Source organism: Eleutherodactylus coqui, chromosome 2 (assembly GCF_035609145.1).
Source record: "Eleutherodactylus coqui strain aEleCoq1 chromosome 2, aEleCoq1.hap1, whole genome shotgun sequence".
Classification (NCBI taxonomy): Eukaryota; Metazoa; Chordata; class Amphibia; order Anura; family Eleutherodactylidae; genus Eleutherodactylus; species Eleutherodactylus coqui.
Window position 1 is genome coordinate 107,132,252 of NC_089838.1, and position 26,353 is coordinate 107,158,604.

Below are 26,353 nucleotides of genomic sequence, written 5' to 3' on the forward strand. Positions count from 1 at the left end.
ATGGGAGTATACGGTTGTTTGACATTTACAACTGGTTATGTCGTGCCCCTTCTGAACCATCTTTCTAGCTAAATTCCAAACCACAAAATGAATGCACATACTAGACCAGACCCTAAAATTAAGTCAAACCCAGACCATTTCATAGGTCCATTTCCCCAGATCAGACCGCAAATAAATTCAGACCTCAGATCAGACCTACTAAATGAAGACCCCAGACTAGACCATGAAACGGATGCAGACCTAAAACTAGACCCCTAAATTATGTTGGACCTCAAACCAGACCCCTACATTTACTTATGGCTCTTCGCTTCCAAGTTGGGTCTTCTTCAGCTCCGAGCACTGCTGCATTAATGGTATGTTAGGCCCTGTTGTATGCATGATACACACAATATCCTGAACAGTATTAGCTGTGGCATCAGAGCTGAAGAGGACCTGACCTGAGAGCGAGGAGGATGAGTAAATGAAAGAGTTGCTGTGATAATTTCACCTAATGGAAACTACATAGGCCCTAATTACTAGACTCATTTTTCTAAGAGACATGATGCATCATGGCCGTGGTTCCAAATGTGATTGCTGCAGCCCCTATAGATATACCCCAGATGTTAGAAGTCCTAGTTATTAAGATATTACAATATTCTTTATCAGTTTTCTGATGCATTTTGATAAGCTACATTGTAGATTTCTCTCTTGATACTCTGAAGTTACATACAGGTCAGGAAAACAAGTTCTTTTTGACTTACCAATATTTCATACAGCTCTTCTTCTTCACATTCATCTGGTTGCCTTTCTAATATTTCTCTGGTTTTCTGTGCATAGAAAAAATGTGTCATTAAAATGCAGAACCATCTACAGCAATGGATGAAAAGGATTGACAGCTAGAATCTTTGGTTGACCCAATTGTTATTACTGCATGCATGGGGATTGACTTGTATCTACATGTAACCTGTGGACGGCTGTGACTCAATTTCTACTTTATCTATATGTGATTCATTACATATAACAGAAATGTAACCTCAGAACTTTAATCTGTTTACCAAGAACTACTTTATTGGTTGTAGTTAGAGATGAGTGAGCATACTCGCTAAGGGCAGTTACTCGAGCGAGCATTGTCCTTAGCAAGTACCTGCCCGCTCGGAAGAAAAGATTCGGGTGGGGGAGAGCGGGGGGGAACGGAGGGGAGATCTCTCTCTCTCCCCTGCTCCCCCCTGCTCCCTGCTCACTCCCGCAACTCACTGCTCACCCGTGCCGACACCCGAGTCTTTGCTCCCGAGTGGGCAGGTACTCGCTAAGGACAATTGCTCGCTCGAGTAATTGCCCTTAGCGAGTATGCTCGCTCATCTCTAGTTGTAGTGCATGCTATCTACCCATTTTTTTCTCTTATACAGAGAGTTCTTGTTCTAAAGAGTTGGCTAAGTTGTGGCTCTATGGGACTAATGAAATGGTATTTATGTTTTGTAAATCAGGAGAAGACATTCACAGCTCACTTCTGCCTCCTTATAGGTTCTGCAATTACAAGGGTACCTTAAAGCGACCCTCCAGTTCTAGGACAAAATTTGTCCCGGGACCACAGTTGGGGTCCTTCTTCCAGCTTGGCCGCAGAGCTTGTGTCACTACTCAATGCATACTGTGCATTGGCTGTCAAACATTGCATGCTGCTCACTGATTGGCCAGTGCTGTTCACATGAACATCACTAGCCAATTAGAACAGCGTGCAATGATTTAGATTATTAATGCATCATCAGTGCATAATGTGCATTGGGTAGTCTAAAAATGGCCACAGCCATCTTGGACATATAATAAGAGGCTCCAGGAACAAGCGGAGTAGCAGCCGAAGTGGGAATAGGATGTGACCAGGAACTATGACTCTCTCCACTCTGGTCCCTGGAAAGTTTGTGCAGAACTAGAGGGGCGCTTTAAATAGATCTCCATTGCTTGGACCCTGAACACAGCCCTACTCCTCCACTTGTCTAGACCCTTTGGTGTGCATGACTTGCTCTAACTTATTACTATGATTAACTGCATTCAAACTCAAATTTACAGTTTAACCCTTTCCAATCCAATTTTGGATTCAGGGTTTCCTAAAAGGCTTTCTCTTTTTGCTGTTATACAATGGTTCCATCTGTAAGCTAAAGCCAGTGTGTGTGCGCCAGAGAGGCTCTGACCGTAGAGTGGCTGGCAATAGACGGTAAGAATACCCTGTCAGCCGTCTTCTGACATTGGAGCTGTACAAGCTTCAATCAGAATGTAGGAAGACGTCAGACAGTGGACTGGAAAGGGTTAACCGGAGATGTGCACTAAAGTCAATGGAAATAGTTTGCAAGAACAGTTTCAAAAACGCTTATTTATCTGCTTAGTGATCAGCCTATTTTGTGCCTTTAGGACCAAGTGATTTTCATTGTAAGAGCGATAACTCATTGACACGACCATATGGCGGCTTGTTGTTTTTTGGGACTGGTTGTATTTTTTTTATTGGCACCACCCTGGGAAGCATACAATCGTACATTGTGCAACTTTTATTAAAAGTTACATTTGTTTAGGGGGAGAAGGAAAAATCTCTCAGAAATTCCGCCATTGTCTTGTGGTTTTGTTTTTACAGTGTTCACCATTCGGTAAAAATAACATGAAAAAACTATTATCTGGGTCAGCACAATTACTGCGATACCACGTTTTTATATAGATTTTTTATTTTTTAGTACTTTAGAACGAAAAAAGTTTTTAAAGAAAAATAATTGAATCTGCATTCTAGGAGCCATAGCACTTTTATTATTCCAGCAACAGAACTTTGTGGAGGCTTATATGTTGCAGGAAGAGTAACAGTTTTTATTGCTTCCTGTTTGAGGTACATGGGACTTTTGGATTGGACTTTTTATTGTGTTTGTTTGGGGGGTGAACAAAAGAAAAATTAAAATGTTAGCATTAGTTTTTTAAATTACTGCAGTAATACCTAATATAGGCTGTTTTTTTTAAACATTTCTTGGTATTTTATCCATTTAAATTTTTGCGGGAAAAAAAACTTTTTTAAACTAGATTTAAAAAAAAAACTTTTTTATGCTATTTTTTGGCCCCCAAGGGGACATGAAGATGCGATGTTTAGATCTCTATGATCGTACACTGCATTACTTATGTAGTGCATTCTACTATGTCTATGACATCAGCCTATTAGACCCTACAGGAAACATGGCCTAATAGGCCAAGTTACATGGCAGACATGGAGGCCCTTGTTAGGCCTCCAGCTGCCATGAGAGCCCATTGGTACCTTTTGATTGCACAGTGGGTGCTAATGTCTGACAGAGCCCCCTCCTCCTGTCATCTGTTTACATGCTGCAGTTGTTATTGATTGTGGCATGTAAGAGATTAAACTACCAGGATCTGAGGTTTCTCCATTCCTGGCAATGACAGCAGGAGCCTGACTGTCAGTAGTCAACCAAGCCACGGCCTTAAGAAGATGTATGTGCAGTCTTAATGCCTATCAGTGCCTGCTGTAAAAAGGCGTATTGTGGTCACTAAGGGGTTATTATGAGAAATTAGCTGAAATAAGCATCAGGTTATCATTTAATGTGAATGGGGTATATGGATGATTTATTGTAATGTACATATTTTTGAATAGTAATTAAAAAAAAAAGGCCAGCATTGGCCATAGTAAAAGCATGTTGACAAATATCAGGTTTCATAGTATGTTTACGCGTTTCAAGCGGCAATGCAGCTCCTAGTTGGAGCCTGGCTATAGAATCTGATGCCTGTCAACATGCTTTTACTGAATGAAGTAAAGAAATAATTGTATCTTTGCCCAGTGTTAGACATTTGTCACATGTTCGTATTATATCTTGTGGACAGACAAGCTATTCTTTGTCGCTAGTGCATGCCTTTGATGTTAGGATCTCACCAAGATAGTACAGACATGAATGCAGATTGAAAGGAGGTGAGCAACATCTACAGTATATATAGAACACCATGTATATTATTCTAAATAAGAAGCTTGAAACCTCCCAATAATGTGTGCAGTCTACGTGTATCAAGCACATAATTCGATATACATACACATCATTGAGGTGGAAGATGCTTGCTTACCAAGATTATCTGTAATTCATCATTATTGCATTTTACATGATAATTAACCATCTCTTGAAAGATATCTTTTCTGTTCTCAAGCTTGTTCATCTTGTCATACGTGTCAGTATTCAAGACAGACCAACCAAGGAACTGCGTCAAAGACTGCAAGAAGAAAGTGATAAGGAGAATATGACTGAAGTAGTTTTGAAGTACAGTAGGGATGAAGAATAGTAGTCGTGTGGCCAGAGGCGTAAATTGAAGCTTCTGGGCTCCAGTACAAAGTCTGTAATATGCTTTATTCATAGTACTGGGCTCCTTGTATGGAGAAGAGAGGCCTTATGGGACCCCTAAGACCTCATGTCCACGGGGAAAATCAGGCCCGCTACGGATTCTCCATGGAGAATCCGTAGCGGGTCCCTCCTGCCCAGTGGACATGAGGGCTAAAAATAAGAATTACTCAGCTCTCCACATGCTCCGGATCTTCCCTTCTTCACAGCCTGATCTTCTCTCCGTCACGGCCGGATCTTCTTTCTTCGGCCCGGCGGATGTGCTTGGCACGCATGCGCCGGGCACATCCACCGGGCCGAAGAAAGCAGATCCGGCCGCGAAGAAGGGAAGACCCATACCGTCTGGAGCAGGTGAGTTAAATTCTTCAATAGAAGCCTGCGGGAGACGTCCCCGCGGGAGACCCGCACTAAAATGGAGCATGTCCGGATTTTTTCCTGCACGCGGGACCCGCGCCTGCAGGGAAAAATGACATCCGCAGGTATTTAAAGGGGTTGTCTCGCGAAATCAAGTGGGGTTATACACTTCTGTATGGCCATATTAATGCACTTTGTAATATACATCGTGCATTAAATATGAGCCATACAGAAGTTATTCACTTACCTGCTCCGTTGCTAGCGTCCTCGTCGCCATGGTTTCGTCTAATTTCGGTGTCTTCTTGCTTTTTTAGACGCGCTTGCGCTGTGCGGTCTTCTCCCTTCGGCTCTGCTCGGCAGCATCGGCGTTTTGGCTCCGCCCCCTTGTACGCGTCATCGCGTAGCTCCGCCCCGTCACGTGCCAATTGCAGCCAATCAGGAAGCTGGAACCGGCACACGTCATGGGGCGGAGCTACGCAATGACGCGTACAAGGGGGCGGAGCCCAAACGCCGATGCTGCCGAGCGGAGCCGAAGGGAGAAGACCCATCTGCGCAAGCGCGTCTAAAAAAGCAAGAAGACACCGAAATTAGACGGAACCATGGCGACGGGGACGCCAGCAACGGAGCAGGTAAGTGAATAACTTCTGTATGGCTCATATTTAATGCACGATGTTTATTACAAAGTGCATTAATATGGCCATACAGAAGTGTATAACCCCACTTGATTTCGCGAGACAACCCCTTTAACTACCTGCGGGTGTGTAATGCATCCCTATGGGGCGCGGATCCGCGTGCAGGAAAAACGCTCCGGATTTTAATTCATAATTTGCCCGTGGACATGAGGCCTAAGGCTCCTGGGCCTGGGTGCAATTGCACCCTCTGCATCCCCTGCAGTTACACCCTGTAGCTACATGGGGTGGAGAGATAGCAGTTGCACTTGGGCCATGGTGCATGAGAAGGTTCCACAAACCACATAAAAAGCCACTAGTATTATAAGTGAGGTTTCTTTTACACATTTAGCTTTGGGGACCAAGAGCTTGTTACATCTGCACTGAATAGCCTTGACAGTGTTTATGGTTTTGGCTGTGATCACTTTAGGGTTATTACCTGTAAAAAGTTTGGAAGTTCTCCTGGCATTAAGTTCCAGTCTCCATCTTTCTCAATCTAAAGCCAAACTAGTAGCTCAACTGCATGTAAACTGCTCTATAACATGGGAGAAGGAGGGAAGCGAATAGAGGGTCTACTACAGAAAAGTTGTATCTACTGATGAGTGAAGTTTTGAAAAGTTCCGTTCATCTGGTTCACCGAATATTTGCAAAAAGTTCAGTTCAGAACATAAAGAGAAGTTCACAAAAAACACTAAAAGTGGTGTATAACACTGTTTAAGAGCCATAAAAGCCCCGTGCAACACCCTGGATGTGTTATATAGGTCTTTTAAGGCTCTTAGACAGTGTTATACACCAGTGATCGGAGAACCAAACCAATAGGACCCCATTTGGGTAGAGCTTTGCTAAGAGCTCAGTTCAAGTTCGTTCCAAATCAAACTTTTAGCAAAGTTCTACCCGATACAGGGTTCCACTGGTTTAGTTCACTCAACACTACTTCTATCATTTATTAATGAGAAACATGTCCTTCAGACCTCTTTTAAAGAACATCCTGTGATAGAGAGCTCCATAGCTTTTACAGTAAAGAAAACCCTTTTAGGGCTTCTTCACATGGGCGTGTTTTAGTCCGGTTATGCGGCTGTAAAAATCACGACCGCATAACTGGACGGAAGGAAACCATGAATTTCAATGGTATAGTTTTCACTAGCAGTATTCTCACCCATTAGTAGTACGGGTGAGAAACGATAGGACTTACCCTATCTTTCCCACATGCAATATTAACTACGTATGGGAAAGATAGGGCAGGACCTATCTTCCCGCTGTTTTATTCAAACTCATACACTATAGCGCAGAGTTTAAATACTCCGAAACTCCCCCCAAAAAAGACAGTTCATGCGCAACTACGGTCCGCAGCAGTGAGTGTAGTTGAGCATATGGCCGTGTGTTTTTGCCCTCAAACTGATGATTGAACCCTCTTTCCTCCAGACATAGTGGATATTCGCTGGTCAAAATAACAACCTATGTGTGCACATTTAATACCAACCACTGCTATATTTGTACATACTGTATATACTCGAGTATAAGCCTAGTTTTTCAGCACATTTTTTGTGCTGAAAAAGCCCCCCTCGGCTTATATTCGAGTCAGGGAAGGCTTTAAAAAAAACCCTCCATACTGTGTCTCTGGCGGCGGTGTGGCAGGCTGCTTGAATCCAATCACAGCGCTTAGCACTGACAGAGCCAGAGAGGACAGCGGGTGATGACAGCGGAGAGAATTCAAGCAGCTTGTCGCACAGACACAGACGCCGGCTGGGAGGTGAGTATGGAGGTTTTTTTTTACTTAGTATATACTTGAGTATAGCTTGGCTTATACTCCAATCAATAAGTTTTCCCAGTTTTTTTGTGGTGAAACTTATTGTCTCGGCTTATACTCGGGTCGGCTAATACTAGAGTATATACGGTAATACGTTTGTTCCAAAGACATTTTTTCTTCATCTTTCTTGAAACACCAATTCACCAATTCCTTGCTCTAATTATTCTATGTATTTCACAGTTGCACTATATTTGCTATATGGTGATATTATTCGTATGACGGTAAAGTTATGTTTTATCATCTCTGCATCTTGGCCCCTTTTGATGCATCCCATTAATATTATATCCCTTTTCAGCAGCTGCTTGATGCTGATTGCTTGAGACAAGTTTACTGTAAACCAATATTGCAAGACCTCTTTTAGTAACTAAAATTAGTTTTTTCATCCCAAGTGCATAATGTATTACGACTATAGAAATATATAATACTATCAGAGGATGTTACCACATGCTAAGTATTTTATGGCTCAGCTTGCCATACCTAGTCATGTCTTGGGCTCTGTTTACAGGCTCCATCTGGAGCTTCCGTTGCAAATGATATTGGATTTGACAATAGTAATGCTGGAATCATAAGAGCAACAAACACCACAATAAAAAGCATGGAGCCGGTATTACATAGCTTGTGTGGTTACAAGATACAAAATGTGTGTGAAATCTATTCTAGTTGCAGAATTGCAATCTAATTCACATTACACAAGAGACTATATTGAAGGTATTGTAGACAATATACCCCAATCCCGGGAATTGTTGCTCTTAACAAAGCCTTCAGGAGCCGTAGTGTGTACTCACTTCAGTTAATACTTCGTCCATTTCATCAAATGGTTTTCCATCTTTTCTGTTGTAAAATGTGGCAACTCCAACAATTTCTTCCTTTTTGTTGACAATTGGCAGTGAAAGGACATTTTTAATTATCCACCCAGAATCGTCAACTGGACCTTTCTACAGACAGATAAGGACAAAGTGTTTAGTTTATAGATATTTCTGTGGAACGTTAGTGCACAAACCGCAAGGTGATGAGCGTCATGTTACCGGGTAGTTTGACTGGTAAAATCATCATTGTATTGGGACACTGAAGCTAGAGACAATCAATATGGCAGCTTTATCCATGTTATTCAATGCAAAAATGGATAAGTAATGTCTAAGTATATAACAAAATAATGAAATAAAACAAGGGCAGAAAAGTAAGAGTCTTTGGTTTATACTTTATCCAATTCTTGTTTTGGCTTAAAATAACTGATTCAAAATTGCATAATATCGCTCAGTGTGAACCTGACCCAAATCAATCAATCTATCTATCTATCTATCTATCTATCTATCTATCTCATATCTATCTATCTATCTCATATCTATCTATCGCATATCTATCGCATACCTATCTACCTCATATCTAACTATCTCATTTCTATCTATCGCATATCTATCTATCTATCTCATTTCTATCCATCTATCTATCGCATATCTATCTATCTATCTATCGCATATCTATCTATCTCATATCTATCTATCAATCTATCTATCTCATATCTATCAATCTATCTATCTCATATCTATCTATCTATCTATCTATCGCATATCTATCTCATATCTATCTATCTATCTCATTTATATCTATCTATCTCATTTATATCTATCTCATATCTATCTATCTATCTATTTCATATCTATCTATCTATCTCATATCTATCTATCTATCTATCTATCTCATATCTATCTATATCTCTCTCATATCTATCTATCTATCTATCTATCTGATATCTATCTATCTATCTATCGCATATCTATCTCATATCTATCTATCTATCTCATTTATATCTATCTCATATCTATCTATCTATCTCATATCTATCTATCTATCTATCTATCTATCTAGCTCATATCTATCTATATCTCTCTCATATCTATCTATCTATCTATCTATCTATCTGATATCTATCTATCTGATATCTATCTATCTATCTATCTATCTATCTATCTCATATCTATCTATCTATCTATCTATCTATCTATCTATCTATATCCTATCTCATATCTATCTATCTATCTATCTATCTCATATCTATCTATCTATCTATCTATCTATCTATCTATCTATCTATCTATCTATCTATCTATCTATATCCTATCTCATATCTATCTATCTATCTATCTATCTATCTATCTATCTATCTATCTAATCTATTTTCATTTCCTTTACTTTCTTTTTGCTTTTAGCTTTTGAACTCTACACTATACAACTCTCCAGTCTTTACCTGAAATTCAAAGAAGTCGTCAGCACCCGTGTTCATCATATTGCAAATCTAAAAGAAGCAAATTCAGTATTCATTTTTCAACATATATCGCAGCATGCTCTATTCATCAGCGTGATTTCCGTGCGGACAGCCTCCATTGATGTCAATGAAGGCTTCACTAAGCGACGGCACAGGAAATACAGACAAAAAAGCCCTGTACTGCACATGACTGCAGTCATTCGCAATACAGTGGAAACAGGTTCGCAAGGTGACCAGTCGGGCTCTGAGGCAGAACACAGACTTTGGTTCGCCTATGTGAGCCTGGCCTTAGAAGGGTTCCTTTATAACAAGCTGATCACAATGTGTTCCTCTGCTGGAACCCCAGCATTCAGCTTTTATCTTAGCAGTAAAGTGCTCTCTTTCCCTGCAGCGCCTTCACAGGGGAAATTAAGCATTACACAGTGTCCATTCAAATCAAGGAGCTGTCTGTGTAATGTAGGACAGAAGAGGTCCTCCAAAGTGATAGTCGCTCAATGTAGCCATGCTCCACTCTGGCCAAGAGTTGAGGATCCCGAAGAGAACACCCTCCTCTATGAACTCAGAATTACCTAATATTGCACTATATATGAAAATGGGTTTTCTAAACTGGACAACCGCTTTAATTTAAAATTCTCTAATAGGGTATTCAAAAGGGGTATTCTATACTAGACAACATGGTTAAGCGCTCTCCCACACAAGCGTTTTTTGCCAGTGCACCATGCTAGGCACTGCTTACTTGCTTCGTGCAGACAATCCCCAGGCACTATCTTAGCGTGTATGCATGCTGTAATATGCACCATTCTTTTCTATTGTACAGCAATTCTTTTTTTAAAATTCAATTTTCTTTATTATTGAAATTGTATTTTATCTCTTTGTTCTGCTGGTAGATATATTAATGATATCTGTGTAATGCGTATTATACTTACAAGACCATTTTCTGCAACATATGTGGGAAGCTTACTAAGCAAGGCCCAATGATCCGCAGGTGGGTTCCTGTAAAAAACATATTAAGCCTTAGTGCTGCGGTGCGTCCTTACTGTTATACCATTGATGATGTTCCCCACATATTTATATGCACAGTGCTACCAAGTCAAATTTCTCCCCTAGATACTATATGAAAAATCTGGACATAAGGATTAGAGATGAGCGAGAATACTCGGTAAGGCGATATACTTGAGAGAGCATCGCCTTTTTCGAGTACCTGCTGGCTCGTCCCTGAAGATTCGGGGGGGCCGCGGGGGTGAGCGGGGCCAGCACGGGGCAGCGAGGGGGAGCGGGAAGGAAAGAGAGAGATACCTCTCTCTCTCTCCCTCCCGATCCCTTCTGCAACCGCCCGCGGCCCCCCTGAATCTTCAGGGACGAGCCAGCAGGTACTCGAAAAAGACGATGCTCTCTCGAGTATATCGCCTTACCGAGTATGCTCGCTCATCTCTAGTTAGGATCTGTAATCTGATGTGATAAGAGCAATCAAACTAAATACACAGAATTGTATAAATGTTTTAGGCTGGTCTGAAAAAAAAATGCTGCAAAACAGCAATTTTAAAAAAAATAAAAGGCATCTGATTGGCTCCAAAATTTATTCTGCATCAGGACAACGACCCCAACCATACAGCCAATGTCATTAAGAACTATGAAGTCCTGGAATTGATGATATCGCTCACAGAGCCCTGATTTCAATTTCATCGAGTCTGTCCGGGATTACATGGAGAGACAGAATAATTTGAGGAAGCTACATCCCCGAAGATCTGTTTGGAACAACCTTCATGCCAATGTCATTCAAAAACTGCAAGAAGGTGTGCCTAGAAGAATTCATGCTGTTTGGAAAGTAAAGGGTGGTCACTCCAAGTATTGATTTAATTTAGATGTTTCTTTTGTTCATTTATTTTGTATATTAATTAGCAAAAAAAAACTATTAACACTTCTTTCTTTGAAAGCCTTCTCAGTATGCAGCATTTTTTCACACCTGTCTAATCCTTTTGCACATTTCTGTATATGAGATGAAGATCCTTATACTCCAGCTTACACTCCGGTAACTTGAACCCAGTTTACCCAGGACAGATGAATCTCCTCTATGGCCATGATAGTGCTGTGTCTTTTACACAGCTTTACCGAATAGAAGCCACACAATGGTTACTGTTTTTTCCACTTGTGGTCTCAAAAGTACTTGCGTACAGATGCTGGCCTTCCCTGAAGAAAGCCCGTTCTTTTCTTGCTGTTTAGTAGCTGATTCCTACTCCGATTGTACCTGTCCTTTCTGTTGGGCTAGGTCTTACCCTGAAATGTCCAAAATACGATGCTTCATATACATAGTCATATAGATTTCATGGTTATGTGTAATTTGGTTAACAATCCAGTAGTCATCCACTGGATTCCACTTCTGTCATTTTTAATGCTCATGCCTAAAAACGACTGACCTTTGTTTTTGTCTACTAGATTCTCTTCACCATAAGCTTTATTTCCAAATTATTATCTATGATTGCTGATGCATTCTCCTCCAGCACCATGTGGCCTCTTCCAGTGGCCGTGTTGTTGGCAACAGCTGCATGCCGGTCCCAAGCCCGTATAAATGGGGAGGAGAGGGGAAAGCAACGGCAAAAGACTTCACTACTACTGCCAAAATACTTTATGGATCAAAACCAAATTATCTATACTCCCGCTTAGGTAATTACTCATTAATAACTCATCTAAGCTCTTTTTGGTAGTTATGTGGACGTAGTTGCTGTATCTGCAAGATCAACAGAACATACAGGTAGGGTGGGATATGGGAAATATCTCTAGCTGATGAGATACAATAAGTCCATTTATTGATAGGGGTAAATATATGCTTATTGTGTACTGTGCCCTTAACTGCTTATAGATATCTTGCTGTGTAAGGTGTGGCCAGAGCCCACCTTCTAAAAATGACTGCTGTACCCTGTTCTGCCATGTGCATTAGGCCTTATTCACCCAAGTGTTTTTACGCAGCCATTTAGCTGCGAAAAAACGTTGTCCGAAAATCGTGACCATGTAAAGCATTGGATTCCAATGCATTCATTCACATGAGTAATTTTTGCTTGTGTGAAAAAATTGCGTTGTTAAAATTGCGCCATCAAAAGAAGACAGCTGCCGCTATTTAAGCTACTGAAGCTATTAGAAGTCCAAGGATTTCTTCCGACCGATGGAATTGCACACTGCAGTGTATTTTTCCCGCGATACGCCCGTGTGAGTGGATGATAAAATGCAATCAAACTTGTGACTTGATCACAACTATTCTTCATTAATGCGATTTTTACAGCGTGTGCGGGTGATCATGAAAACGCATGTAAATGAGGCCTTACTGTTTTGCACTATCATGGTTGTCTGGTGTTGTGTGGCTGCTGCCAATAGATTTCTATGTCACGTCAGCTATGTAAAAAGGGTTGGTAAGAGGAAGAGGAGAGCAGAATGTCGTAGAAACCATATGTGCTGCAACGGGATCTGTTGCTCCTAGCCGAACAGAGATAGCAGTTGGGAGGTGGCAGAGGCTACTTATTACATGAATAGAGTGTTTGAGCTGCGGTGAAAGTTGCCTATTAACCCCTTGAGTGGCACGCCTGGAAATTTTCCGGGACGAGCTCCACTGCTCATAGCAACATAGCCCGGAAGATTTCCGGGCTATGTATCACTATGGGAGCTGCAGAGCACAATGCCACAAGCTGTGACATTGTGCTCTGCCTGCACAGACCCACAGAGAACAAAGCAAGGGGTTTGAAAAACCAGCAGAAGATATTGCCGATATGCCGGCAATCTCCTGCTTTGTTTACAGGTTGCCATAGAGACCATCGGCTTGTCAGAAGCAAGCCGATGGTCTCTGTGGCAGGGAGAGCTGGTTGTTAGCTGTCAGAGGACAGCCAGGTACTAGCTCTTACAGCAGAGATCAGAGAAAACCTCCGATCTCTGCTGTGTTAACCCTTTACATGCTGCAGTCTATGTGACTGCAGCATGTAAAGGGCTGTCACTGCAGCATGTAAAGGGCTGTCACCATCGGACCCCCGGAATGTGATCAGGGGTCCTGATGGGTCCCTGTGGAAGTCCCCTAAAGGGACAAAAAAATAAAAATAAAAAAAAGTAAAAAAATTATTAAAAAAATAATAAAAACACTTGTCTCCCTTTACTTTGTAAAAAAATCAAAAATATAATCACACATGTGGTATCAATGCGTCGTAATGACCCAGAGAAGGAAGTTAAAACATTATTTAACCCCTTAATGACATGGCCCCTTTTTTTCTTTTTTCCCCATTTCTTTTTTTCCTCCCCCCTGTTTAAAAAATCACAACTTGTCCTGCAAAAAACAAACACTTATATGGCCGTGTCAATGGAAAAATGAAAAAGTTATGGCTCTTGAGACGCAACTGCAAAATTAGTTGAAATGCAATGATTAGACCATTTTAAAAAAACTGCCCTGGTGGGCACGACAGAGTGGTAGGAAACCCGCCACTCAAGGGGTTAAGAGAGCTGGAATGACCCCCTGTGAGACGGCTGTTGTGAGATGATTAATGTGGAGCTCATTGAGAGAGTGGATGGAGAGGAGTCGGGCCAATTGACTTCTAGTGGTCCAGTTGAGTAAGGCAACTGCCCTCCAGTGTCCGGGAGATAGAGTGGGACAAGCTGCAGGAGAGAGAGATGCCAAGCTGGAGGCACCTAAGACCCAGGAGAGGCTGCAATGTAGTTATACATGGACTGTACATAAGTAACCACAAAGCGTATGGACTCTGTAAATACATGGTATGTAGTCACCATCTTTGTTTTCCAGGTTTGGCATATGTTAAGTAAAAATGTAAGTTTTTTGTGATTTTAGCTCTGTGTCTACATGTCATTATTTCCATGCCAGCTCATCACCTGCACATTAAAATGGGGATAATCTTCTTAAAATCAGTTTTCTTCAGATCCAAAGTATTGGTTATTATTACTCGTTCCGCATATTGTACATTCTCTATCTCCCTTAAGCCCTGCGTGTATCATAGCATAAAGCATCAATAAATATGATAGTATGCAACCTCAACTAATTAGCATTTACCACTCCGGAATCAGTAGAATTTATTTTATATTCAGGGAAATTGTAAACAAAATGATAACAATTTCAAGGAAACAAACATTTACTGATGAAAATATAACTGAGAGATTGCTCTACTAGAGTTTATAATCCAGATGACATAGGAAGAGGCACTAAAGGGAATGTGTTGCCTATATATTTTTTTACTAATTAAAATCAGAGAGTAAAACATTTCCAATTTTTCTAATTTGTATTTATTTTCTTATTGTATATTTTTTGATTCTGTTATCTATACATGACTATGGGGGCTTCGATCTTGCCTGAACTATATTTAACAGCTTTTAGAGGATTTAGAGATATACTTTACAGCAGCTTCATGGGCCATTCACATAACAGACAGGAGGAGACCCATTAACTTGTATGGGAGACTGTTCTAGACATGCACTGTGACCTGTTCAGAGGTCATTTTGCAGGGAGGGGAGTAAATAGTCACAGCTGATCACCTACAGTGAATGGTCGATCCTGTGTTATCTACATGCAGATGATGCCTTTCAGTGTAAAGCGCCATTTACACTCAAAGATGACCGCTCAAAATACACTCAAAAGACAGTTTGAGTAAAGGCCCATTTACAATGGACGAGTGTCTCGTCCCTGTATCACCGCGCTCCCATGCTCCTGCACGGGAGCTAGCACAGCTGGCTCGCACACGGAGCCGTCAGCAGGAGCGCGGGGCAGTGCAGGAGATTTCTCTCCTCTTGCTCCCCCGCCCCTCTCCATTCACATAACACAGGTGCCGTTCGCTATTGAATGGCAGCTGTTTAAACTGCATGATCATCGCTCATAGTGCAATTTAAATAGCGGTTGTTCAGTAGCGAACGGTGCCTGTGTTATGTGAATGAAGAGGGGCGGGGAAGTGAAAGGAGAGAAATCTCCTGCACTGCCCTGTCCCCTGCTGGCCGCTCCGTGTGCGAGCCAGCTGTGCTAGCTCCCATGCAGGAGCGTGGGGATACAGGGACGAGTGTCAGGCATCCTTTGCCCGACACTTGTCCAATGTAAATGGGTCTTAACAGTTTTGAGAGATCATTTTGCATAGCAACTTATGGGCACTAATGTTCAGTAGCAGCTAATTAATATCATTTGCATGTTAATGAGCCACCAGAAGATATATTTACAGAACAGCAGGTGGTTTGTTCTATAAATACATGTCCTTTGTTCTGCTGCAGGCTGAAGTCTAATAACAATCTTATCAGTGCTGCCCACTGAGAACTCAGCGTGCGGTGCCTGCTATCACAAATGATGGATTTCATGCTCACATGAAATCGATTGTTCAGCAGAAAAGCAAACAATGGTCGGATTTAAGGCCCATTTACATGGAGCAAGGATCGCTCAAAGATCGCTCAAACAACAGTTTGAGTGACAGCTTTGAGCGATCATTTTGCATAAACTAATAAGTAGCTACTCAGCTACTTAAGAGCAATTAAGTGTGCAAATGAAGCCTTCACTGAATGCAGCTAATAGCTCCAGAGCTATTATCTACATTTAGATCCTTTGTTCTCCAACGGGAAACAATGCTATCAGCACTCCCCGTGGAGAACTACTGATAAGGCCTAAGGATGATTTTTAGGTTGAACTGAATTTAGGGATCAGCTGGCAGTGCACGAAAAGTGCAAATGGGCACATGTTTAGACGCAAATATTATTACTAAAATGATTGCTTTTTAGCGATTTTTGAGCGATCATTGCTTTGTGTAAATGGGCCTTTAGATACGATAATCGCTCAAAAACCATCGTTTGGTCAAATTTTGAGTGATGATCGTTGTGTCTAAATGGGCCTTAATTCTACCTGTGAAATTATGGGCCATTTACACGGAATGATTTGTTCGAACGAATTTGAACGATAATTGTGCAGTGTAAATGCACAAACATCGCTCACTATTCATTCACAGAAGGTGAAGTGATGAGTGAGAAGCCCTCGATCCAACAGTAAAGTCTCTCAGTGCTCATGCTGTCGTTTACTCGACTGTCAGCCTATGCAAAAGGGCCATTACTGAGATAACTGTTGCAAAGTTTTACCTACAGATTAGGAATTCTCAGTCTATTATTAGGCTCTGTGGTCCGTGTGAAAATATATACTGTGACTGAAAATGGAAAACTAAAACAAAAATTCTTTAAAAATATGTTTAACATAAAAACTTGATTTATAATAGCTTATTTACTGATGATACATCCCTTTAAAGGAAAGTGTTGCAAAAAGGGAGGGAGTTATAGACATACTGACTTCCTTCTTACAGCCCTTGCCCTTTTAAGGGCTCAGTCACACGGGCACATCGGCACCCGTACACTGGCGCGGATGCGCCCGTGTGACTGAGCCGTTACTGCAGGAGGAAGACGGCCGTACCTGAAGACGGACGTCTCTCTGCAGCGCTGAAGAAAGAACACATGACCGGCAATGAAGCCAGTCACATGTTCTTTCTCCCGGCGCTGCAGAGAGACGTCCGTCTTGAGGTACGGCCGTCTCCTTCCTGCAGTAACACGGGTGCCGATGCGCCCATGTGACTGAGCTCTAAGTTATCCAGCAGGCTCGAGTAGTAATATTTTGGATTATATAATGGATACAATTGCATATAGACATGTCAAGTGAAATCTACTGCTGTACCATAAAACCCTTTAGTCATGATAAAATTGTATGAAGCCAATTTCATTAAAACTTACGGAATAACTTTAATCTCTTCTTTTCCGTGCAATATATAGTCGATCACTTTATAAAATGATATTTCCTGGTGAAAGAATGTTAAAGAATGAAAAACAAGTTTAATAGTAATCTTCCAAATAACATTTTTGGCTGTAATTGTTACTGGAGATAGAGGTAAACAAACGTGGAATATAAAATTAATGTTTAGCTGGAGAATAAGATGATGGATTTTGATAATTCAGTACATGGTGGCCCAATGCTTGTAGGCTAATACATTTGTATTCACGTATATCTGGGGCCAGGGGGCTCAGGATTACTGGAATTGTACTAGATGAATTATTTATTCTATTCCGTTTATTAATTTTCCAATCCCATTTTTACATATCAGGAACTTGTTACATGTAATGATGCCAGAACAGCAATCAGTTAGGCCACCTGCACACGGGAGGCGTTTTGCTGCGGAACCCGCAGCGGACGTCCGCACTGCGGATCCGCAGCAAATGCTGTTCACAGCATGCTATGGAAAAATGCTTCTTCCTGCACACTTGCAGAAACTAATTGCCATCTTCGCAAGTGGAGGAAAAATCACAGCATGCTCCATTTTTGCGCAGATTCCACACGGACGGCTTCCATTGAAGTCAATGGAAGCCCTCCAACCCGCAGCCTTTCCATAATTGACATTGCAGATGGGTCGCGGATTCTGTGTCACCACTAGGCGATTACGCGGTAAAAGCAGAAGTTAGAAAAAAAAGCTGTACTGCTCATGTCCGACGGCGAGCCGTGCGGACCATCTGCAGTACAGAAAAGGCAAAGAAACTACAGGTACGCATGGATGCTCCTGCTGCCAGGGTCGGATTCTACTGCAGGCTCTCGCATGTGGAATCCGGCTTTGCCATGTGTAGCAGCCTAAAAGAGGTTTTACCAAGATTGCAAGTTATCCCCTATTCTATGGGCAGTGAATAACTTGCATTCTTGGTACAACCCTTTAATCGCTGCAGGTCTGTTACCTGAAACCCCTGGTTATTAACTGTTGTCCTAGAGGTAAGTTAGACATGTGTGTTTAATGTGTCCTAAACATACCACATGAATTAGTGGGCTAAACATGACCCATTAAACAAACACTAAAAGTCTAAGAGAAAGCTATGAGGCACATTGGTGAATATGCAACTTCCTCACCTTTTTAATTCTTTTGAAGTTGGAGCTTCAAAGCTTGCAAAACACTGACAGATCTTATTGGTACTACTTAATGGACATCGCTAGTCACAACATGGATGTCCACTAATGTCCATTATCATAATGGTACCCTATATTGCAGTCTCCAGAGTAGCACTCTGAGGATGTAATTACAAGCTCACACACTAATTTAGCATTACAGTACAACTGTTACACTCAAGCTGGACACCAAAAACATTGGATCGGATGTAATAGGTGTCCAAAAGGAGCAATATACACACTAGTTATAACTCGGAGAACAAAATGATTAATAACAAAATTAAGGGGAAAACAGGAAATCTCACCCTATCATACTAATACAGGAAACCCCTGCCTAAAAGCAGGGTAATTGCCCTGATAAGGGCAGCCCCATGTCTTGAACCTGGGGACTATCTAGATTGTTCCTAGATGGAAAGGGGGATGACTACTGACAGATGTAAATAGCAATCCACCTGCCTGCCAACCAATCAAACCTCACACAACACATAGATGTTAATACATCAGTGTACAACACCAAATAATTGGGCGCATGGGACGCCACCACAATCACATCAGCCCAGACTTGCTTCTGTCTCGCGGCCCTCATAATAGTGTCACAGCCACTACACCATGACATTGTGTTGTAAATATTCTAATCTAATCTGTCTGTGGTAACCCGGTACTACTACTAGGTTTTAATGTTCAATATTTATGGGGTTTACAACTGAAGAAGGTCAGGATAGCAGTGGAAGTTGGGAAGGAAGCATTTGGAATAGGGAAGCATAAAATATAATTCTGAGCCTGATGCCGTACTCTGCCATCTGGTGTCCTTGGTCCATCATATGGGGGCACTTCACCCATTAGCACTGGCCACAGATCAAAGAATTCCTGCAGAAAGAGAAGAGTATCAGTAAAATTGTGATAGTTACACACTAGAGGCAAATACTAAAATTGTTCCTGTGTTCTAATGCCTAAATGCCAACAATTTGTATAGAAGACTATGCGCTAAAGGTTAAATTTTGTGAAAATATGCAGCGAAGCATAGCATTCACACATGGCTAGGAAGGCAATGACTGCTTACCACTGTATATTTTAAATTTATACAGAATAGATGTTAAAGTATTCTATATGAATTATATAGATTTAAAAAAAAATTGTTTTACAAAAAATTCTAATTTCTGTAAAAAAGTTACATTGTGAATGTTATTGAGGAATTCACTAGGATCTTTTGGCCTTATTCTTCAGCTCTACTTTGCCTTTGACACTGCTTAAGAAGAAAGGGGGGCAACTGGTAACCAATGAAATCATCAGAGTAATGACATCAGCAGCAGGGGCTAAGTGTCATGAACAGTAAAGACACCCCATGTAAAGTGAGTAGTCTTTCCACCTCTAAACAATCTATAAAGATAAAAGTGATGTTACTGAACAAAGAGAACAATAGCTAATTAGTTTTTAAACTAATCATTCACAGATGTGTCATTTCTTTTGGTGGAAAGTTTAAGTAACCCATGGTTCTACTACATAGTAAACCCGCCTTTGGCGGAAACAACTTCCAGCGGATGTTTCTTATCACTGTCCATTAATATGTGACGTTTACTGGGGATATTTATTTTCTATTGGTCTCTGGATGATTTTGTTTTACTGAGCCATATCTTGCATGAAACAGCTTGTTTAAATCTCTCCACAAGATCAGTATGGAATTTGGATCCAGAGCTTGACTTGATAATTCAAGAATTCTTCATATCCTTTTTTTTACACCCACTCCTTGCGGAATTTACTAATATACAGCTGACTCCAGTTACTGGTGACACCCACATCATGTCTGCGCCATTTATTTACAGCACCAGGCATTAAAGGGAATCTGTCTCCATGGTTCAGCAGACCTCACTAAGAGCGGCATAAGGTAGTAATAGGCACGCCGATTACAGTGCTGTATGTATCTGAGCAGTAGTTTGGGAGAAACTTGCATTTTGGTAGTACCAATCACACAGAAAGCTAGTCATTGATGTCCAGCTGCAGCCCATCCTGTCCTACAGTCACTAACTGAGAGCTGTCTATCTATACACAGTAATAGAATAGGCAGACAACAGTCAATCAGTGAGTATGATATGGGTGGGGCTATCTGCAGTTCATGAATATCGAGGACTACTTCTTGTAGTGCACTATGCATGTGCTGCTACTGATAAGTTTCTCCCAAACTGCTGCACAGATACACCCAGCAGACATATCACTGTAATCAGCGAGACTGTCACTACCTTATGCTGCCCTCAAAGCAGGGTGCTGTAAATGTACTGCGCTTTGTGCCCAGGGGCTAAACGTTTATTTCACTATCTGGAAACAAGTTCATGTTGAAAGCTTATAAGAAGAATCACATTAAAATGTATATGTGTACAGCTAGTGACAAATAAATAAAAATACTACATAAAGCAGTGTAAGGCCGGGCTCACACGACCGTATTGGAATTGCATATTGCATGCATGACGTAATTCACATACATTGATTTTCGCTGTTCCACTCACACTTGTGTATATTCATTGCGTATGATACTCCCATAAAAAAAGAAGGCAGGATGTTCTATTTTACCGCGTATTACGCACGATACAGCCCTATTGTTCTCTATGGGTGCGTATGAAAACGCTGTACATACGCAATTACATGGCAAATTGCAACATTTCTACACAACGTCACTAAGAGACAATAGAAGGAAAGTCAAAAAGAAAGAAGAAACCAGTGCAGGACAGTGTGTGAAATAAGTGGTCATGCGCAGGCAAAAACCGCAACAATACGCACCGATAAGCCATTATACACCCCGGTAAAACACAACGTTTTACCATACGTTCGTGTGAGCCCAGCCTTAATGAACATACACAATTTTTTATGAGTCAAAGCACCTTTGTCTTAGTCATGTCAAGAAGCCCCACGGAGTATCTTTCACAGTTAAGGAAGGCGCGGACTGTATAAAGGGCTTTGTGAAACTGTCTCTCAATGTCAGTAAGCTCCTCAAAGACCTTGCTGGCTGACCACAACAGTATCTATGGAAAAGAGAAAAAAGCATTACAAATTGAAAGTATTTCTTAGATTCATACATCAAAGTTGGCACATTTCTGCACGGCCGCTAGAGTGAAAATGTGGTATTAGAGGGGTTGTCCCGCGAAAGCAATTGGGGTTATACACTTCTGTATGGCCATATTAATGCACTTTGTAATGTACATTGTGCATTAATTATGAGCCATACAGAAGTTATAAGAAGTTTTTCACTTACCTGCTCCGTTGCTGGCGTCCTCGTTCCCATGGTGCCGTCTAATTTTCAGCGTCTAATCGCCCGATTAGACGCGCTTGCGCAGTCCGGTCTTCTTCTTTCCTCAATGGGGCCGCTCGTGCCGGAGAGCGGCTCCTCGTAGCTCCGCCCTGTCACGTGCCGATTCCAGCCAATCAGGAGGCTGGAATCGGCAATGGACCGCACAGAAGAGCTGCGGTCCACCGAGGGAGAAGATCCCGGCGGCCATCTTCACCAGGTAAGTAAGAAGTCACCGGAGCGCGGGGATTCAGGTAAGCACTGTCCCGTTTTTATTTTTAACCCCTGCATTGGGTTTGTCTCGCGTCGAACGGGGGGCTATTGAAAAAAAAAAAAAACCCGTTTCGGCGCGGGACAACCCAATTAAGCTAGGCCACCAAATTTATTAATCAAAAGACCCACCAATTTTAGCAGTTTTCCACTGTGGCTAATAAAGGGGAGGTCCTAAATGGGGAAAGGACTCTCTATAGGATGTCCCCTATAAGGCAAGACAATGCCTTTACTGTTTTGTTTTCACTCTTTAATTATGCCTACCCATTAATATTGCATCAACCCAATGTTTACATACCTGCCCTCTTCTAGTTTCACAATTGTGAAGGTAGGATAGATGATACACCTTGAGTACCAAGTTGGCAAAATTGAGGTACTTATGAAACATCTGAAAAAAAATATATACTATGTCAAATTCCACTTTAGCGAGAATAAATATTTTGTAGAAAATAAGATTTTTGTTTTTCTCATCTCAATTATGTGTGAACTGCATCTACCATAAAGTTTTTGCAAATGCTATGCATAGCAACAATTTGCCTTTCTTAGCTTGTGGGTCAACACTAATCCACATTCATGCAACGGTTTTGAAAGTGAAGCTGTCTTGTAGCTCAGCACTATATGTCCCTTCTTTACATATATAGCATTCATATAAGTAGGTGGTCTTAACACAAACACATTAATTGCCCAAAGCGTTAAAGTCACCTAGGCTACCTTCTTCCACTGCATCATAGTCCAGTTTCTGATGTTCATGTTCCCATCTCAGAAAGTGTCAGTAGTAGACATAGGTCAGAATGGACACTTTTACTGTTCTGTGGCTACGCTGCCCCATACAGACCAAGCTGCAATGCACTGTGTGTTCTGGCGCCTTTCTATGATAGCCTGCAGTAACTTTTTCTGAAGTTTGTGCTACAGTAGCTCTTATGTTGGATCTGACCAAGTAGGCTAACCTTCACTCCAGACGTGTAACTTGAAGCTTCTGAGCCTCCATGCAAAACCTGTAACAAGGCCCCAACTATAATGCTTTATTCATAGTACTGTGCCCCCTATAGGGAGAAAAGTGGCTTTATAAGCCCCTTAAGGCTCCTGGGCCCAGGTGCAACTGCATCCCCTATACTTCACTGCCCACGTGTATCATTGAGATTTTGGGCTGTTGTTAGTTCACTGACCGTCCTTCTTTGGACCACTTTTGGTAGATACCAACCACTCCATATCAGGAACACCCTAGAAGACCTGCCATTTTGCAGATGCTCTGATCCATTCACCTGTTTGGCCCTTGTAAAAATTGTTTGCATCCTTACACTTGCCCCTTTCTCCTGGTTCCAACATATCAACTTTAAGAACCGAGTGTCGACTTGCTGCCTAATATATTCCGCCCTTTGACAGGTGCCACTTTCCCAAGATAATCAATGTTATTCACTTTGTCAGTGGTTTTAATGTTAATCAGTGTACATTTATATAGAATGACATTAATCACACAACGTACAGAATAGAGACTGATGTAGTCCATGTATAACTGATAGTCCTTACCTCTTCATCTCTCTTAGTAAAACTGTTGCCATCATTTTTGTTAACAGCCATTAGTACAGACACTACATCTTTTCCATTCATCACAGGGGCGGCCAATATGCTCTTTGTTTCATATTCTGTAAGGTTATCTACAAAACTGCAAAAGTGGGTGTCCTAAGGAAAAGGATTCATGTTGAGAAACATGTATTATAGCTTTTTTGTTTGTTAACTTTGCATAAAATCTTAAAAGGTTTGTACATTACTTCACAGCCTAAAACATCAAGAATATGGAAGCAAGAGAGGAGAAAGAATGTTAACAAAGCAATAGAACTTGCTGTTGAATAGCTCAATATTCACTTGCAACAAGTGGCTCACAGTGATTCCAAAAAGTCAACTGAATACATTTTGTAGCCACTCAGAGCCTGCAGATTACTAGAGGTGCCACCCTGGCAGTGGGCATGACTCTGCATCTATTCCAAGCATATATCGCTCATGGCTGCTGAAGAGAAGCACTTATGGAACAGAACATTGTGAACTTTCATTTTGATATGGTAATGGTGTCCTTGGCAGACTACCTTAAAATTAAACTATGAGTGAATGGGTTTAGAGCTCCCCCGGTGAAGTCAATGCAATGTAGATGATTAACTACCTCAGTTCTGATTATGTCAGGTTACATATTTCATGCAGATTTCCTTCTCTAATATTTAAAAAAAATTAAAAATATTGCTTACTACGGTACGGTATCTAACCAAACCAGTGTCACTTATTGCAAAACCACTTGCTACCAGCAGATGGCAGAATGCATCCACTTTTTCTTTACTAAAACTTTCTTTTTTAAAACTTTCAAATATTTTGAATTTAAATGAAGCCGTCCGGAATCTAGAAAGTGCAAGTTCATCCTCGTGACACCAGTATCTGATTGAAATCGCCTTTTAATAAATGGTTTGTAAGTAATTGACTCATCTAGCTCAACGTCTGATGTAATTTACAGGTAAATGACTTGCAGCATCTAAGCAGACAAGTCATAAATAGTCATTTTCAGACAGTATATTGTTGCTATACAAACAATGCCCTATCAGCATACTGGAAGGACAATTTAATGTCACATCAGTATAAACATTGCCTTTGTTCACATATAAACACTACTACTGCAAGGGGAACCTTCATCAAGCGACCCTGCCTGCCATGTACTTTCCATACATTTGGGGAAAAAAGGGCACCCATTGAGAGAAGCCTTGCATTAATGGGACTTCTGACTTGACTTAGAGCAGCTCATAACTGGCATCTATCTATGTATAGATTTAGCAAAGTATAACTTAATGCTGATAACTTGCAGCAACACGTTGAAAGTCTTTGAAAAGTTATTGAAAGGGCAAGAAAAAGTTCTGTGCCATAGTTTAACATGGTAACTCTTTCCAATCCAATTTGTATCCTGGTTTTTCTAGGGGGCTTACTCTTTTTCTGCTGTTATACAATGGCGCTATCTGCTGGCTAAAGCCAGTACTGCATGAGGTGACACGTTGGATAGGCTCCGACAGCAGAGAGGCTGGCAATATACAGTAAGAGAACCCCAACAGATGTCTTCCAACATCGGAGCTGTACAGCTTTAAATCATAATGTCTTTAGACATCAGACAGTGGATTGGAAAGAGTTAAGTGTCAAGTTAACCTTTGTTACATCTGTATTGGTAATGTCTTTGATTTGATGACTTTTTAGTTCCTTCCCTTCCAGCAGGTCATGATAACCTTAATTCTTATCCTGTTTTGTTGCCAAATCATTTTGTGCATACTGTATCTGTCTGAAATCTCATAAGCCTAAAGCTTATATGTGCAAGCTTTAAGAATAAACTGCTGTATATATTTTCCCTTCATGTCTACAATATACATATGGGGCACAATACATTGATTGACAAGCTAGGAAAAGTAATAATTGCAGCCTTTCTGGGCAGGGAGGGATCTTTGTGCCCTGAAAGCTTGAAATTGTATTTTGTTTGGTTTGCCAATAGTACTTCTTTATTAACACTGGATGAGTCTAACACCAATACGGAATAAAATCTCAACATTTGGGCATAAGCAATAAACTAATGAATTATTGAGGTTCAAAGGGAAAACTTAAAATGGGTAAATGGTGAATCGGTAAGGAGAACCTTACTAAAACATAGTGGTAAGTATGTTCAGTGAGGTTGAGCCATAGGTAAGAGGAAATAGGGGCATGTTGAGAATCAATACTTAGGAGAAAACCAGGGTCTTTTCAAGGACCTTGGTCAAATAGTTAACAGATACAGTATAGCTTAGGACAGGCCAGGTTGATCTACTTGCCACAAGTTCCCAAAAATCTAAAGTCCCTCAAAATTAGAGTAAATTTTTATAGCCTTTTATTTCAAGCACCAGGTATTGTATTTGTAAAGAAGTAAGAGGAGGGAGATGGGATATGTAATGCGAAAGTGTCAGGATCAGCAGATGTGGACCCGCTATGCCAAACACAGCCAAATCAAGAGGTGACACTTGAGGAACCCCAGTCTTCACTCTTTCACCCTACCAGTTGGAATCTGGTCTTTGTTGCAGGGTCTACAGGCCATTACACTAGAAGTAGTCCTAGTAATATGGCAGCTGAGATAGGCTGGCAATAGGCTGTGAGCATCAACTCAGCAGGTGAGACAAGATGACGCCGAGACCATGAACCGTTACAGACAGAACATCATCTAAGGGTTCCTGGAAAATGGTAGGCCATGAATCCCATTGCAAAAGTAGGTTACACAAGCACAGGTTAACCAAATATGTAGCATGCCACCCTAGTCAGCACAGTCTCAGAAGTGGATACCCTAGGATGGCATGGGATAGCATTGCTATGGAAAGCGCCGGCACCTGTCCACAAGTGGAGAATCATTGCGATTCTCTGCTCACGGTAGGCAATTCGCAGCATGCTGCGAATTGCCCCGATTCTCCGCGGTCAGCCTATCT

The 26,353-nt window shown here is 41.2% G+C and overlaps 1 protein-coding gene across 1 annotated transcript in view; it reads right to left on the bottom strand.

The window, feature by feature from the left end:
- PDE6A (phosphodiesterase 6A) overlaps positions 1-26,353 on the bottom strand; it is a 71,952-nt gene that overhangs the window by 17,890 nt on the left and 27,709 nt on the right. The window contains exons 2-11 of the mRNA XM_066591312.1: positions 23,415-23,567; positions 22,186-22,275; positions 21,214-21,354; positions 19,136-19,210; positions 17,152-17,216; positions 10,356-10,422; positions 9,412-9,459; positions 7,952-8,101; positions 4,069-4,212; positions 741-806 (exon numbers count right to left, since the gene is read on the bottom strand). Coding sequence (XP_066447409.1) covers positions 741-806; positions 4,069-4,212; positions 7,952-8,101; positions 9,412-9,459; positions 10,356-10,422; positions 17,152-17,216; positions 19,136-19,210; positions 21,214-21,354; positions 22,186-22,275; positions 23,415-23,567 — 999 coding nt within the window. The remainder of the gene's footprint in view (positions 1-740; positions 807-4,068; positions 4,213-7,951; positions 8,102-9,411; positions 9,460-10,355; positions 10,423-17,151; positions 17,217-19,135; positions 19,211-21,213; positions 21,355-22,185; positions 22,276-23,414; positions 23,568-26,353) is intronic.